This window comes from Barbatula barbatula (genome assembly GCF_947034865.1).
Source record: "Barbatula barbatula genome assembly, chromosome: 5".
Classification (NCBI taxonomy): domain Eukaryota; kingdom Metazoa; phylum Chordata; class Actinopteri; order Cypriniformes; family Nemacheilidae; genus Barbatula; species Barbatula barbatula.
The window spans coordinates 23,357,877-23,373,673 of NC_136769.1; the positions used below are offsets into that span (position 1 = coordinate 23,357,877).

At 39.4% G+C, this 15,797-nt stretch overlaps 1 protein-coding gene across 2 annotated transcripts in view; it reads right to left on the minus strand.

Moving 5' to 3' along the window:
* Positions 1 to 5,355: 5,355 nt before the first annotated feature.
* Positions 5,356 to 15,797, minus strand: part of bahcc1a (BAH domain and coiled-coil containing 1a) — a 65,899-nt gene continuing 55,457 nt past the window's right edge. For both annotated transcript variants that reach the window (XM_079456905.1, XM_079456906.1), the window contains 8 exons: positions 15,565 to 15,682; positions 14,895 to 14,970; positions 12,702 to 12,810; positions 12,484 to 12,600; positions 11,151 to 11,285; positions 9,617 to 10,800; positions 9,153 to 9,389; positions 5,356 to 8,493 (listed from right to left, as the gene is read on the minus strand). In XM_079456905.1, the coding sequence (XP_079313031.1) occupies positions 8,284 to 8,493; positions 9,153 to 9,389; positions 9,617 to 10,800; positions 11,151 to 11,285; positions 12,484 to 12,600; positions 12,702 to 12,810; positions 14,895 to 14,970; positions 15,565 to 15,682 (2,186 nt within the window). In that variant the 3' untranslated portion in view covers positions 5,356 to 8,283. The remainder of the gene's footprint in view (positions 8,494 to 9,152; positions 9,390 to 9,616; positions 10,801 to 11,150; positions 11,286 to 12,483; positions 12,601 to 12,701; positions 12,811 to 14,894; positions 14,971 to 15,564; positions 15,683 to 15,797) is intronic.

Consider the following 15,797-nt stretch of genomic DNA (forward strand, 5'->3'; position numbering starts at 1 on the left):
ATTCATATATGGATGGAGGGAATAATAGCTTGGATGAATTCCTGAGCTCCCTCAATGTGATTAAGTCTCAATGTGACTGAATCTTAAAAGGGCCCTGTGTGGCCATTAAGCTGATGTTACCATGACAACGATGAAATCACCAGCTACCTCAGACATATTGTGTAAATCGATCATACAACTCTGCTCTTTTTGACACTGTGTTGTTCTTAAAAGTATAGGCTCAAACAGACAGTCGGTAGGTTTCTCTTACACCTCCTCTTCAGTTTGAAAATGACAGCGTGCAGATATGTGTCATTCATAAATGAAGGCTGTTTTATTTTTCTGCACCTAGTTATAAACACAGTAATTTTGACAGCCCCAGAAAGACGAAGGTACGACTGCAGTGTTATTCGTTGTTCTGAGTTCAGAGTAAACAAAAGTGTAACTGGAAGCTCTTTGTCGTTTTTCAGTATTTTTATAAATATTTTAAAACATATTGTGGTTGTAATAGATGAACATGCAGTCATGCACAGGAGTGACAGCGCTAATCAGAATGAATGGCAGGGAAACTTCATATCAAGTTATTCCTTCTAAATAATGATTCATTCAGCAGCAAAGTGACATTTATTATATGGATTTGGAGCTGTAACTTTGAATTATAAGATTGATCGATTAATGTGATATTAATTTTAATAAAAATTGTTTTTGTTAAGAATATTCTTTCTTAACTACTCATTTTAGTAATGTATACAATGCGGTGCTTAGAGAGTGGCTTTATATGAAAATATATGAAAAGTTTGGTTCCAAAATTAAATAACTAAAAAATCATGTTATTTATTGTGTGAGTTGGCTGTATTTTTTTAGTTATATGCTCAAATCACAACGAACCAACTGCAGTTTGATTGATATTAATTGGACTGCAAAACTAAAAAACGGAGTTTTCTCATTTTGGAACCAAACTCTTCATATAACTTCTCCAATGAAGTTTTGGGTTCCTCGCCACCGTTTGCATACTGTTTTGCACTGTTTGCCTGGCCGGGGGGGCTGCTAGAATTTTATAGTCTTATTTAACTAACACTGCATATTGGAATTTATAGTCTGTCTGATATTTGACCTGTGTTTTGACATTTTATGTTTTGCTTAATGTTTTCTTGTACCTCTGCTTTGTAACAATGAAAAATTGTAAAAAGCGCTATATAAATAAAGCTGACTTGACTTGACTCATTGAAGGCTGAGCCCCCCTAATATTGAAAACCTAGAATCACCCCTGCTTAAGCCCCATTTTTTATCACAACCTAACACAAGTGAAATGATTGTTGTGTTGAGTGTTTGCAGGAGTTGTGGACAGACACACAGGGTTTTGTGAAGATTAATGACTGGTTCAAGTTAATGTCTCAAAGACCTGCCGACCTGTGCAGAGGTTTCCGTACTCTTGACTCAGCTAGAGATACTTATGCATACACACACACACACAGATATTCACACATGCACGCCTGCACACACACACGCGCGCGCGCAGACATAGAAACACAGAAAGAACTCCACACCCCAACTTTTGTACTAATAGTTTATTTTCAAGTTCTCTATCATATCTAACGTGCAGTTACAATTGACCAGTAACAAATTGATGAAAAAGAAAAGTTAAAACTATTTTTTAATAAAATATACTTTTTTAATAAAATAAAAATGCAAAGTCAAAAAGAAAATATAATTGGACAATTAATTGATTTTCACTACAACTGCATTTAATAGTAATTTGATGTCTCCGTCTCTCTCTCTCCATCTCTCTCTCTCTCTCTCTCTCTCTCTCTCTCTCTCTCTCTCTCTCTCTCTCCGTCTCTCTCTCCTCTCTCTCTGTCTCTCTCTCTCTCCGTCTCTCTCTGTCTCTCTCTCTCTCTCTCTCTCCGTCTCTCTCTCTCTCTCTCTCTGTGTCTCTCTCTCTCTCTCTCTCTCTCTCTCTCTCTCCGTCTCTCTCTCTCTGTCTCTCCGTCTCTCTCTCTCTCTCTCTCTCTCTCTCTCCGTCTCTCTTTCTCTCAGAGTGTGTGTGTGTGTGTGTGTGTCACGCTTATCTGACACACAAGCAGTGCAGACCACTGTTTACACAGCACTCTGCCGTATTTACTCAGGTCTACAGGGCTGTAAACAACACACACACACAAGAGTTTCAAGAGCAGTTTTGCACAACGTGCTAAATGTTATTTAATGCGTTTTAAATGGAAAACTTAGAGTGAATAATGAAGAAAAACAGTCTGTAAGCGCTCAGAGCAGATGGGATCTCCTTCAATTCTGTTCTCAATGCTAAAAAAAGCGTGATTACACTGAATATGATTAAAATCACATAATTTTACATTTGTGTTTTTCCATAGTTTTAGTGTTATTTAAAAAGTTGTAAAAAATGTAACACTTCTTCCTTGTGCCAGTTCTTTCAGCATCCTTCCTTACCCTTCTTCTTCTCCTGTAAGTTTTTCACCTATATAGTCTTCAAGAGTAGTCCTCTAGGATGTTCCACAGTGGACGGCACACCAAAACTGTTAACCATTTGTGTCATTTAAAAAAGACAGAGAAACACACACAATAATATCGGCCGTCTGCCTCATAGTTTGGATAGAATAGTATCCATCCAATGCATAAATTGCTGAAGTCATACAGAAGTCTCAGACATACTTTTCATGATGAAAACTTATTTTCACCTTATATATTTCATAGGCGATTTTGGATTCAGCCATTCAGCACAGGAGTACCACGGCTCCCCCTGGGGTGACTCTCAGCACTGCTACTGAGTCAGGACAGACCGTCTCAAGCTGCCTCATGCCATACCGAACAAAGGTTTCATTCAAGAACTGTTTATGATCTACTGACTGGAGTTCGTGGCGCACAGACTTTAACATGAGCAGAAACAAACTATAAAGACATTATGTACTGCTGTTTACCTGTAACAGACCTTTTCACTCCGCAGCGTTACACAAATATTTATTTAAAGTTTAACACCAACTACATTTAAAGCACTGACTTAAATGTAGAGACAGGCTTTATTGGACAGTCTTTAAACTGTCTTCATCCAGACATAACAAGTTTAAGTGGCAATAACAGGTGGAAACAGCACAGATGTCAGGGTTTACATCGTTGGAGTGAGTATTTCACCCAGAGAAGAAAGAGAGAAGAAGGTTTTGGTCTGGAGTACAAGATGACTGTCCCGAACAATAGACATTTCTTTTTGTGTCAGACATAAATAAGTGGTTGTGTCTTCGTGTTTGTGTGAGACATAAATATGTTGTTATGTCTTCGTGTACTGTCAGAAACACGCTACACATCAGAAAAATCCACAGACTTACATTGACAACGTGTTTAAATGGGCCAAGGCTCTTCAAACTCCAAGAGTCAGTCTGTCTGAGATAAAACACCTGAAAAGTACTTATAATGTGGTAACCGTGGTATAAGCGGTCCGTTCGATTACGAAAGCTAATGCACAGTCATCGTAAATTACTCCTTACATACAGTAAAACATGATCTTTTGAGTTGGGAAAACTAAGTCCATAGTTGAGTGAACTCAGAAATTTGAAAGTTGTCATGTGACATTACTCAGTTTGGTGAAATACTTGACCAAAAGTTGAGTAAACTCAAAAAAGCTATGTTAAGTCAACTTTTCATTTTTGACAAGCACACACTATTCTGATATATGGCCTTTATCTTTTCTAATGGATCAGCTGTATATAGACTTACGCGAAAGAATGTTCATATGGGCCATGACTCTTTAAACTCGTCTTTTGGCAAACCAACACAAAGTCAACTTCTATTATCTCCCTGATTCTTTATCTTGCTATGCATCTCAATCTTTTAGTCAGTTACACCGGTCTCGATCTATCCATCTATATCTACATCATCTCTATCCATCTCTTACTCTGTGCATCTATCAATCTGTTCATTTTAGCACTCTATCAGTTTCACCCTTTCCATGTCTATTTCTGACATCCTCGCTCTATAGATCCATCCCTATTTATATCACTATCCATCACTCCATCAGTCTGAATCTATCACTCTGATCCTCTCAGTCTATCCTTCTATAACTCCATCATTCTGACTTTTTCAATATCTCTTTCAGTCTCACTCTATCCACATCTCACTCTTTCACTATTAGGGGTCAGCGTAGCACTGCTTCTTTAATAGTAGCTATAATTAACTTATACATGCAAACGTTTGCCTCTCTGTCTCTGTTTAAAACATAACATTTCAGATTACTTACACTGTAACTTTCTTTATGTCTGTTAAAGTCAAATGACATCAAATGGACATTTCCCGTAAAATAATACCAGACAGCTCAAAAAAAAAAAAAAAATAAGCTTCACACAGTTTCAGATGTCTGAAAATGAAGTCTGAAATGAAGCTTTTAGAAAAGCTTTTATTTTCCTCGTACATGGGAAATAAATCTAAAGCATTTGCTCTTTTGATACGTCACCAGAAGTCTATAATATGTACAAATCCTCCAGCGAGTAAAATCATTAAATTCTCATTAACGTTAAGTTGGTTTGTAAATCAGGCGCTGGTCTTGTTCATGTTGTCTAACAGCTAATTGAGCCCATCCACACGCCCAGGGCAGACGGGTTACACGGAGGGCGAGACATTTATGAGGTGAGGATTTCACCTGGATGCATTTCTTCTGCTGCCAAGACTCTGTCTGAATAAGGCTGCAAGATAAAAAGAAAGACAGTAAAAAGGTAAAACTATCTGTTTTGAAAAAGCCTTTAAAAATGTTTAAGACACGCTACTAAGCTTTATAGAGCATGTCTGCTTCTGAACTTACAACAGGTAAATGTTCATTACAGGGGTTGGACAAAATAATATCAAGACATTTGGTCAGTATTACGGGTCAATGATATTTGTGTAAGATACTGTAATAACAAAATAAGGTTTTGAACATGCACAAAATAAATTGACAACTGCTTGAACTAAGGTCTTAGACAGAGTTAAACAATAAACAGGACAGATGTGCTTCCATTAACTCAAGGAAGAGAATACAGGACACAGCCCCTACAAACACAAACACATCCGTCAGGACTGTGAAAAGGTCACTGGCCTGTATTGTTTCTCTGATCGTGCAGGTGCATCCACCACAATAAATAATGTAACAGAGCTAGCGCCGTATGATTAAGTAACATACAAATGCACAAGGATGGAGCATCACTGTCCTGTCGCTTAAGAATCATTAGTCAAAGGTCATTTCTATTGTGGTTTAGATGATCTAGATGAGATGTCTCAATACCATAGTTACCAGAGAGGACACAGTGGTGCTGCATTCGTAGATTACTCTTCATAAGGCTTTGTATTCAATTTGTATGTATTGTAATAATCTAAGAATTAAATGCATGTCCAGTCATTATTCTGAATTGTTATATTTATTCGTAAGTCCTCTATAAAAAATTGTAATACTAAACCACGTTTACAGTTGATACTTGATTTTTTGCAAAATTGTCAAACCTTACTTTACAGATTTACAATCTTTACAACATTTTAAAGCAAAGAAAAACGAAAGAAAGGAATCAATGAAACATAATAAACATATAAAGATATTCATAATTTTTCATTAACAACGTTAGAACATCTGAGAGATTCTTGGACAAGCGCAATTTTAAATACATATCTTACGGCTTTTTCGCATATAAAGCAAAGCCAACATCTAAAGAAAGCTGATTAATAGGACAGACGATCCTGCATCCTCCTTATCACTTCCTGTTACCCATCAGCCTTTGCAAAAGCTTAAAAATGTCGAGTGCTGTTCAAAGTAGTATTGCACCTTTGCCATGGGCATGTGACCGGTTCTCATATGGGATCTGATCCCTTTTCTCCACCGATTTAAAAGCGAGATTGGAACCAATAGCAACTCTTGTGTGGGGCCATCAGATTAAATGCATGCTTAACGTATGCTAAGTACATTCATGGCCCTCCTGTGTCAAAACAGTCAAACGTAAAGGCAAAGTACAAAAAGGCACGCATACCAACACACGCACAACCCCAACACAAATTTCATATAGTCCTGCCTCTGGTTACATGAGGTGTTGTCTAAATAACTAAACCTAATCAGATCCTAATAGAGACATCAATCACACTGTAGTCTGATGTCAAACTGTTAGTGGGTCACATGGCATAAACACAGGCTATGTTCAGAATGGAATGCTCAATTGTAGCTGTCTCCTTAATAAATACTGCACACTATATACTGTTTTAAACAGTAGTTCAGTAAAAGCTGATATTATGCAATGACAGTCATATTTAACATTGTCATCTGTGATAGAAACCAGTCCAACTGTGTCTGTAAATCTCTGCTGATCTTCCCTCTAGTCCATTCAAGCAGAAAACACTGCATTGTTGGAAATTATGGTAACTGCACATTCTGGCAAATGTAGTTGGCTTTTCCGAACATAGCCACAAAAGCAAAACACAATCCAAATGTGGCACTCTGTAGGAAAATAGTAGGAAATGGATGGGTCAGTGAATGACATCACTTCCCTGCAGGGCCAGAGCATTTCATGGGGGGCAGAGGTAAAGACTAGCTTGGAGCCACATGCGCCTTTCTACGACACTTTTGGATCAAATATGTCCCATCAAATAACATTTTAGTCCCGACCAGTTGGTTTTGTGGTAAAACAGTAACACTGACAATAAATAAACACTTAAAAACACAAAAGAAAACAGTACGACAAACAATAAGACTAATAATACAGTGAAGATTGCATAATAAGAAATGAACACAGACCATTTTTGGCACAAAAGAAGAAATGCTGTGATTGTATGAGCTTTTAAACAGTGGATGCTCCTTCATGCATGAACGCGATTGTCCCTTACAGTGAGATATGAGTGTATGGTATACAGTCTGACTGTATGTCAACTACTCTATGATCTCCAGCAAGTTCTTGTTTTTTAGTGGCCTGACCCTGGGATGATACTGTTACTCTTAAGAGAAAAAACACTCTTCAAGGGTGCTAAGAAATGTCAAATGGTCAAAATATTAAGCAAAGCAATATGTAAATACAGCGCAGGATGCATTTGACCGAAAACGCATCAGGTACAGTAATAACACATGTTGGACTTTAAATATTTGTTTTCTTCTGATATCCCATAACAGTGTTTTGGAATAAAGGTGTTTACACAATTTAATATTTTAGAAATTTAAAATGATCCTAATGTTTTTGACCAATAAAACAATGTTGCATTGAGAACCGTCATGACAATGAATCCCTGTGAATAAAGGATGTTTAAATAATTGTGTTGCGACAAGATGACTTTCATTAGCATATTACAGTAATGTGAATCACAACTGTTCACAGTAATGTGAATTTAGGGAAAATGCTCTAAATGGTCCCAAAAGCAAGCTTACATTTTCTACAATATTTCTTATATTTGCTTTTAAGATTGTTGTGACCAAGACATTCCTACATGAGATTTTCCTTTTTCTATTCGCAGACAAACACTGACTTATTTTGTCAGGCATTGATAACAAACCCCATGGGACCATTTTAAGGTAAAAAGTTCTTTGTAGTTAAGTGAGTCTGAAAACATAGGCAACCATGAATAAGAGTAAGACATAAGAGGAACAAATGCCCAAAGTGCAGCCGATAGAAGAATGTGCCCCTTGCAACCTAAGAGAATTGAGCACGTCTCCACTCACTGTCTCAGCAGGCCATGTGCAGTGCAACGCAAATATCTTCAGTTCAACCTCTCACAGAAAAATCAACAACAACTACCATATATCATCCACGTATACAAAAATAAAACATGATAAGATATGCTCTGTACATGACACTTATATAAAATAGCTTTATATGTACATATAGACAACAAAGACAAAAACACACGCTCACAAGCGACCTGTACAATGTACACCTGAATAAATCATGTCGAGAGGTACTGAAGTGTATGGCTTGATAGGAAATAAATCCCTATATACACATTAATGAACTTAATACTCTTTAGATCTATATGTACTTAAATATCCCTGGAATCATAAAAAGTGGCGTGAAGGGAACAGCCCACACAGCCATGTTCGCCAAACCAAAAACGTTGCTCATTTCAGAAGCTTCAAAGGAGTTTACATCCACAATATGTCCGTTAGGTAACCTCAGAAGAGATATAGGATCATGGACAAACTGCATCTACCGGTAGGGTATCGCGTGCAGATATCTCCCCAGAGTGATGGTAGTCTACATCCTGGTTTTCTGTCAGAGCTTCTTATGTGCCACGCAACATGAGACGCAATCTGTGACGCCGGACTACGGACAGCTCAGTAGTATACACAGACACGCAAGTCCAGTGCTAACAAAGTACGGACATCCCGTCTGCAGTAAGCAGCTGACCGCTGCTGGGGTCATAAGTGCCGGCCAGGTAGTACAGATCATGATAGTTTCCATCTGCCTTCCTGTTGTGGGTAAAATGCTCGTATTCCTCACGGGTGACCACCTGGCATTTATGAGAGATTGTCTGGACGTCGTTCTCGTCCTCATGGCACGATTGGTACAAGGCATGCTGAAGGGAATGAAAATCTTTTTAGTGTGGCCCATCAACACTATTCATGTTAGTTCTTTCAGAATGAACAAATGTTAAAGTGATAGTTCACCCAAAAATGAAAATTCTGTCATCATTTGCTCACCTTCGAGTTTGAAATCCCTATACATTTCTTTGTTTTGATGAACACAGAGAAAGATATTTGTAAGAATGCTCATAACCAGACAGATCTTGCCCCCCATTGACAGTTTGCTGTCCTACATTCTTCAAAATGTACAAAACAATTATAAAGTAATTTTTCCTACTATGGAAGTCAATGGGGGGCAAGTTCTGTCTGGTTATAAGGATTCTTCCAAATATCTTTCTCTGTGTTCATCAGAACAAAGACATGTATAGGGATTTCGAACAACTCGAAAGAGAGTCAATGATGACCGAATAACATTTTTTGGGTGAAGTATCACTTTAACAGACACAACTTGATTTTAAAATGTATTAGTAATGTTTCGTTTAATGTTAACTAAGCTTAAGAAATGCAGAGGTACTGTGCAGTTAATTAATGTTAACAAATTGAATCAAATATAAAGTGTTCCAAAGTCAATGTTTCACAAAGTCAGTTGCTTGTCATATTTTATTATAACAATCACAAGAAACAGGTCAAAGCCATCCTGCTGTATACTTACTTTGCCATCTCGGTGTCTATTGCCCAACTTAGTCTCTTCGGGGTGGTAGAACCACTTTACCTTCACAACCATGTTGCTCTGCCATGATTCCCATAAACTTTCAATGTGGCCAATTAATGGCAGTTGAGTTTGCCCGGCTGAAAGAAACACAGCACAGTCTCCTACCCGTACCACATCCTTGCCACGCACTATGGCCTTGTAGAAAAGCTTCCGGGCCTTCCCCTTTAGTCCACGCCGCTGATGTAAAAGAAAAACAAATTTTATTTTTACAGTGCCAAGTCCAAACCGTGTATTGCAGTTATATTATTTGTCACTTTTTTGTTTGTGGACCTAAAATCTGAGAACAATATGTAACAGGTTTTTTGCACACTCCCTCCAACCTACAGGAATGAACCAACAATTGAGGTTGGAATATAAAAAACTATTTTAATAACACAAACTACCTATAGGTGTACGCGACTTACCTGCGTGGGGTTTCCGGACCACCTCCACAGCTGTCTAGATGGCACGACTGTTGATAGCCTGGACTTGGTCTGCTCTGCCAGAAGCCGTGGCTTCTTAACCACGTCCTTAGAGGGTTTGGAGACAGAGCTAGGACAATCTTTCCTTTTAAGTGGCTTGCTGTTAACACTGTGGTTGGAATGTCCACTTTTGCCACTGGACACAGCCACAGCTCTGGCCACATATGACTGACGTGAGGGTCTGGCAGGGGGTTCGGGGGTCTGGAGCAGAGAGTGATGTGGAGTCAAGCAACTTTGCAACAGCAGCGTGGAGCTTTCCTCATCCTCTGAGCTGTACGACGAGTCGTTGTCGGAAGAACACATACTGGAACTGGAGAGGGAGCCAGAGCTGGACGAGCTCGAGGAACCCGAGGAAGACGAAGACACTGACATGCGCGACAGAAATCGGCCAGTTGTTAAACCTCCCATGGGTGGAGCGAGTGCGACCCTGCCTCTCCTTCTCTTCTCCTCTTCTTCATCTATGTCTGAGTAAGAGCTGTGGCAGTCTCGATGGAAGCCGAGGTTCGGGTCTCCATAGTCATTTACGTGCAAGGACGGCGATGGCTTCCTCTGGACCGGTGTCGCTTTCAGCAAGAGCTCTGCTCGTTCTCCTTTTCTGTTGTCCTTGACCAGCAGGACTGGGTGTGAATAAGCCTCTGACCTGGGCTGTGCACTCACACCATTGGAGCTAAAACCTGAAGCTCCCAGCAACAGTAGAGCCTTGCTGTTCTTTGTTTTTGGAGATGTTACACCTTCATGGTCCAATTTGATAAGAAATTCAGCTTTTTTGCCGCGAGGAGGTCCTGGCTTTTGCCCGTAATTAGTGTTCTTTCCTTCCAGTGACATCCTGGTCGTCTGGTTGCCGAAGGATGAGTATCCGTTGGCTATGCTGCTAAATGAGTCCACCTCAAAGGAGCTGCAGCTAAAGAGACCTTTGGCTGGTGTGGGCATGGAGCCAGAAGGCCGGGGAGACGTTTCAGCCACCCTGTCTTTCATAGCTTTCCTTGAGACTGAGCCACCGAGCTGGAAAAGGTTCACTGGTGTTCTTTTCCTGGGTGCAGCAACTGATGGCCAAGTCAAAGCAGATGCTGAACTCTTGACCACACTGTTTGAGATAGACTTCTTTAGCCCTGAGCCTTTAGGCCTCCCTGGAAAAAAACATTTAGTTGTCTATGAATAAACCTTCAAAGGTTTTTTGAAATACATGGGATCCCAGAACACAGTGAGTAATACTATATTTACATTTACATTTATGTATTTGACAGATGCTTTTATCCAAAGCGTCTTGCATTGCATTGTGCTATACATTTGTTTCTAAGTATGTGCAATCCCTGGGATCGAACCCACGACCGTGGCATTGCAAGTGCCATGCTCTAACCACTGAGATAGAGGAAAGCTTATATACTCAATTATTGGCATATTTTTCTAGGTTTCAGAACCAAGCCAAAGAGACCTCATAAGAAATGAACTCTGGTGGTTTGTTGAGCAAGAAACATACCAGGTCCGCGCACTGGCTTCGCCTGAGCTTTGGGTGTGTCTGTTCTTGTTGTCTTCTCACTCAGTAATTCATTTTCTTTGGAGTTGCCTTTGCCAAACCGCGCATCGGAGACCTGCACATTACCCGCCTCAGCATCTGACAGAGAGGAGGTGTAACTTTAATTTGCCAAACAATTACATGAAACAAGTCTAACAATCAATGACAGAAAGTTTCTTCCAAAACCTTGTGAGTGGTGACAGCATTTGAAGCACCCCAAAGACGAAGGCTGTTTCAAACAGCAGTTACTCTTCTCAGAAAAGCTTTCAACACATGGATGGGTAAATATGGTCAAAACCAATGGATAGCTCTAAATGAACCTTTGGTGGGTTGTTTCAATTCAAGTTTTGTTTTCTCCACTCTTATACACATATACATCTATAGTTTTGGTTCCTTGCCAACGTTACTCACTGGGAGACTGCTGATTTTGTTTAATCCATAAGTATAAACACACATGCACGTTAACATATTTTGCACTTTTTGGTGTTATTGCAAATTGTTCTGGTATATTGTGATTGTAGGCTCCCAGTCCTATCAATATTTAAAATAATAATATAACTTAATTAAATATGCTTCGATTGAATAATTGATTGTTTTTGACAATCCACTGACCTCAGTGTACATTGCATAGAGAAAAACTTGCAATATTACCGTGTATCATAATGCCATATATTCTCTTAAATTAGTACCCTAGTATAATGTTTTCCAGTTTTATCATGAAAGCTGCTTTGCAACAATGCAAACTGTGAAAACTGCTATATAAATAAAATGGGACTGGTTGGGTCAGATTTTAGATGAATCTAACCAGTTGGGTATTGTTTATAATTTGCCCAGCCATGGTTTTGGGATGTAACAATATCAAAATCTCACTGTACGATAATACCTCGGTATGACACCCACGGTACGGTATTTAGTGCAATGATTAAAATGACAATTGATGATTGGGAAACGTGCCATAAGCATCCTCTTTTCTTTAGTATGTGATGGGTCAAATGACCTAAATATACTTTTATGATATAAAAATTGCGTCAGATGGCCCTTGACAAAGGTAACCTCTATCATTTTTTCTAACATTCTCTATGTTTCATACAGTCATGTGACCACGATAATACCGAGATCATTGGAGATAATATCGCGATAACACGATATCGATCATTTTCTAGTTGTGCTCCATTTTGGCTAGGTTGCTGCTACATCGCAAGCTCACAGAAAAGAGTTAAGAAGTTGCGTCTAGTCGTCACATGTTTGAATATCTGAATGCTGATGAGGCGAAACTATACGAAGCTCTGAGACTTACGTTCAATCTGGTAACCGGGTGGAAGGAAGCGGATATTGGAGGAAGATATCCACCCTCTGTCACCGTCATCAAACTCCACCATAACACCGCCAGGCTTACCGTCATAAGCAGTGCCACCTGAGAACAAGAGTGAAGCTCCATGTCACCCCTGTGTGGCTATGTGGTTAAAGAGAAAGAACAAGGAACTCATTTCAAGGAAAGGTCAGTTAAGGTCTCACCCCTTCGCACAAATCCCGGGTAAAGGCATCGGGAACGTTCGCTCCAGTAAGCACACACTCTCGTCCCCTCTGTTAGCACAGCCTTGTGGTCAGGGCGTACGTCCAATAACTAGCACACACGCAGACACAAACCTCTGTCAGTCAATGGCAACAAAAGTGTTTTGGACTCCCGAGGTAAAAAAGGCACATACACACATACAAGTCAATCAGCGAGGCTCTTATGAAAGCGCCACTTATCTCGTGCCAGCATGTTAGGGCTGAAAGCCACGGAAGCGGAGGTGCGGTAAACACTAACTTGCTGAGTAATAATGAGGAGTGTGTGAATGGAGCGACTGTGATTGCAGGTTTGCAGCGATTCTCTGTCGAACCGAGCGCCCAGATCCCCCCTCATTCAGCTCAAACCCTTTCAGCTTTCTTTCATTTACTGTTGCTATGGTGACGAGGCTCTCTCTGACAGATGAGCTGTGAAGCTGGGCTGTGTGTGTGTGTGTGAGAGGTACATGGAGGATTTGGATAGCTCTGGAAAGTGGAAGTTCACTGTAATTAGAGCCAGCTGCTGTAGACTGCTGTTTACACAATGAAACAGCTGAATAATGCCAGTGTGTGTGTGTGCGTGCGTGTGTACGTATGTGTGTGTGTGCGCTTTAGTGCACCCAAATAAACACTTTATTTTGGAAACAGAAGCAGAAAGATACATGTAGAAGAATGCCTAAATCCAACAAACTAATGCACTATTAAGTAAAGACTTGGTAAATAAGTGTTTTTAATGAATAAATCTTTTAAATGAACATCTACAGACTGTAAAGATCAAAAACAAGAAAAGTACTAACCACTTGAACAACACAGGTTGGAAGAACATGGAAAAGTAAACATTTTAGTTCTTAAAAGATTATGGTACGGTTTATAATTCTCTAAACCGTTGACTAGTAGTATACTGTACAAATACACGGTTAAGATGAGTTATGCTTTAGATTAGTTTGGTATTAGCATGGTACTAGTCAAGTTTTAGGTCAATGTTTACATTTTTATGTTTCACATACTGTATATTTATCACACTTGACAATACATTTAATTGTAGCGTAAACGTAGTGTAAAAGTCAACAGCAAACATTTAATCTTATCCCAAAACAGATTTATATTGGTAATGTCTCTACTAAATGATGTTTATTTGTTTTAGGTTTTTTTTGTAAATGTCAGTGCTAGTTATCCAGCTGCAAGATGTTATTAGAAGTGTGTTACAAGAGTGAGTCAACTAAAACACACACATGCAAATAAGAAAACACGGGTTACATGCAAGACTGAATGGCTGCCAAGAATGCACAGAAGTTTATACGGTGTAATTTGCTTGGACTTCAGTGATGGTTTAGATGAACAGTGATGTTAGTTTAGTCCCACTATTGTTAGTGTAGCGGGAGATCACGGCTCCTAAACGTTGTCAAGAATGGTTAAGGGAACGCATACACAGTCAAAGAGAAGTTGCTTGTCCAGACCCCAGCTGACACAACAAGACCTGAAATAATCTGTTATACTGCACGTGTACAAAAACCAATAGTAAAATAACAGAAGGAAGCTTACACGCTTGACTTATAGGGTGGTTTCAGAGCTAAATGGATCACAATGTACACACTGAGGATTTCATATGTTGAGATAAATCAAGGGAAGATTGTTGGAAAAGAACAACTGCTGACTGAATATATACAGTGAAGATCCGCGCGTAGTTGAAGATAGTTAAGTATTTGATTTAGTTTATGTTAATAATAATTTATATTATTATTTTATTGTATAATAATTGTGTAAAAAAACTATTTTTTGAATGGGTCCTGTCATTTTGATGCATTTGAAGAAACCGTATGGGACATTGATACTGTATCTAGCGGTTGAGCTTGGTATTCAAAATATTGTAGAGGCAAGTTTAGCCATGTAACCCTCTTTCGGGGTTTCTTTTGCTTGTTATCGGAAAGAATCTACAGAGACTCAATCATTTGTGAATGTGTACCGGAAGTAAATGGCAATTCAGGAAGGTGCGCATGCGCAGAAACGTTTGTTTATGTTGTTATGTTGTCTGAGGAAAGAGAATTTGTGTAGCTCTTTAATGGAAGGGGGGATTTTGGAGGATGTGCTGATGCGTGTGGGTCCTGAGAGGCCAAAGCTCAGAGCGTGGGCAGGTTTGTTTGCTGTGAGTGGGAAACTTACGGCTTCCTGCAGGAGCTGCTCCGGGGAGTAAATTCTGGGCCGGTTTCCTCTCTCCCCGTCGATAACAATACTGTAGCTGGAGAGAGCAGAAAGTACAAAGGAGTTATTTTCAGAGCTGTGTGTAATGCTTTGCTGGCCGTGTCAAACTCCAACAGAGGGTTCACTTTCATCGGCTGTGACTGATTCTCTTCAGTAACATGTCTGTTGCTGAACAGAGGGCTCAGAGGAAGCGATGTCGCAGGCTGACTCGTGCAACCACTAAGGACTGTGGGAAACTAGTGGGTGACGCTTGCTGCTCATTTCACTGTGTAGCACATATAATTCAAGTAACTTGAAACATATGAAGAGTTTATTTCCAAAATGAAATGACTCCGTTAATAAAAGTTTTCAAAAATCATGTTTCTTTTGTGTGCATTCCAATTGATATCAATCAATCTGCAGTTTGGTGAATTTTGATTAAAGCCATAATAAAAAATTATAATAAAAAACGCAATAAAAACATGACAACATAATAAAAAACATGATTTTTTATTTCAAATTGTCTTTTTAATGAATTGTATATCCCAGAATCTGTTATCATCTGAGACAGTGAACAGAGTTGAGGGCAATTCACACACACACACACACAAAACATGGAGATGTAGAGTGTGTGTTTTGATAATGCACTTACACATCTGGTGACTCCGTAACTCGTACACGAGCAGCATACAGAAGTTCATCTTCTTTGGTGATGAGAATTTTGAGTCCATCGGTCAGCATCTCTCTGGTGAGCACACAGCTTGGCGGAGCTGCAAGGGACAAAACACCTCAAAATACACATTTGCATACCGAATGTACTTGAATACATAGCACTGCCACCAGGTATTCCACCAGATGTTTCATTATAAGATGTCTTAATAAATC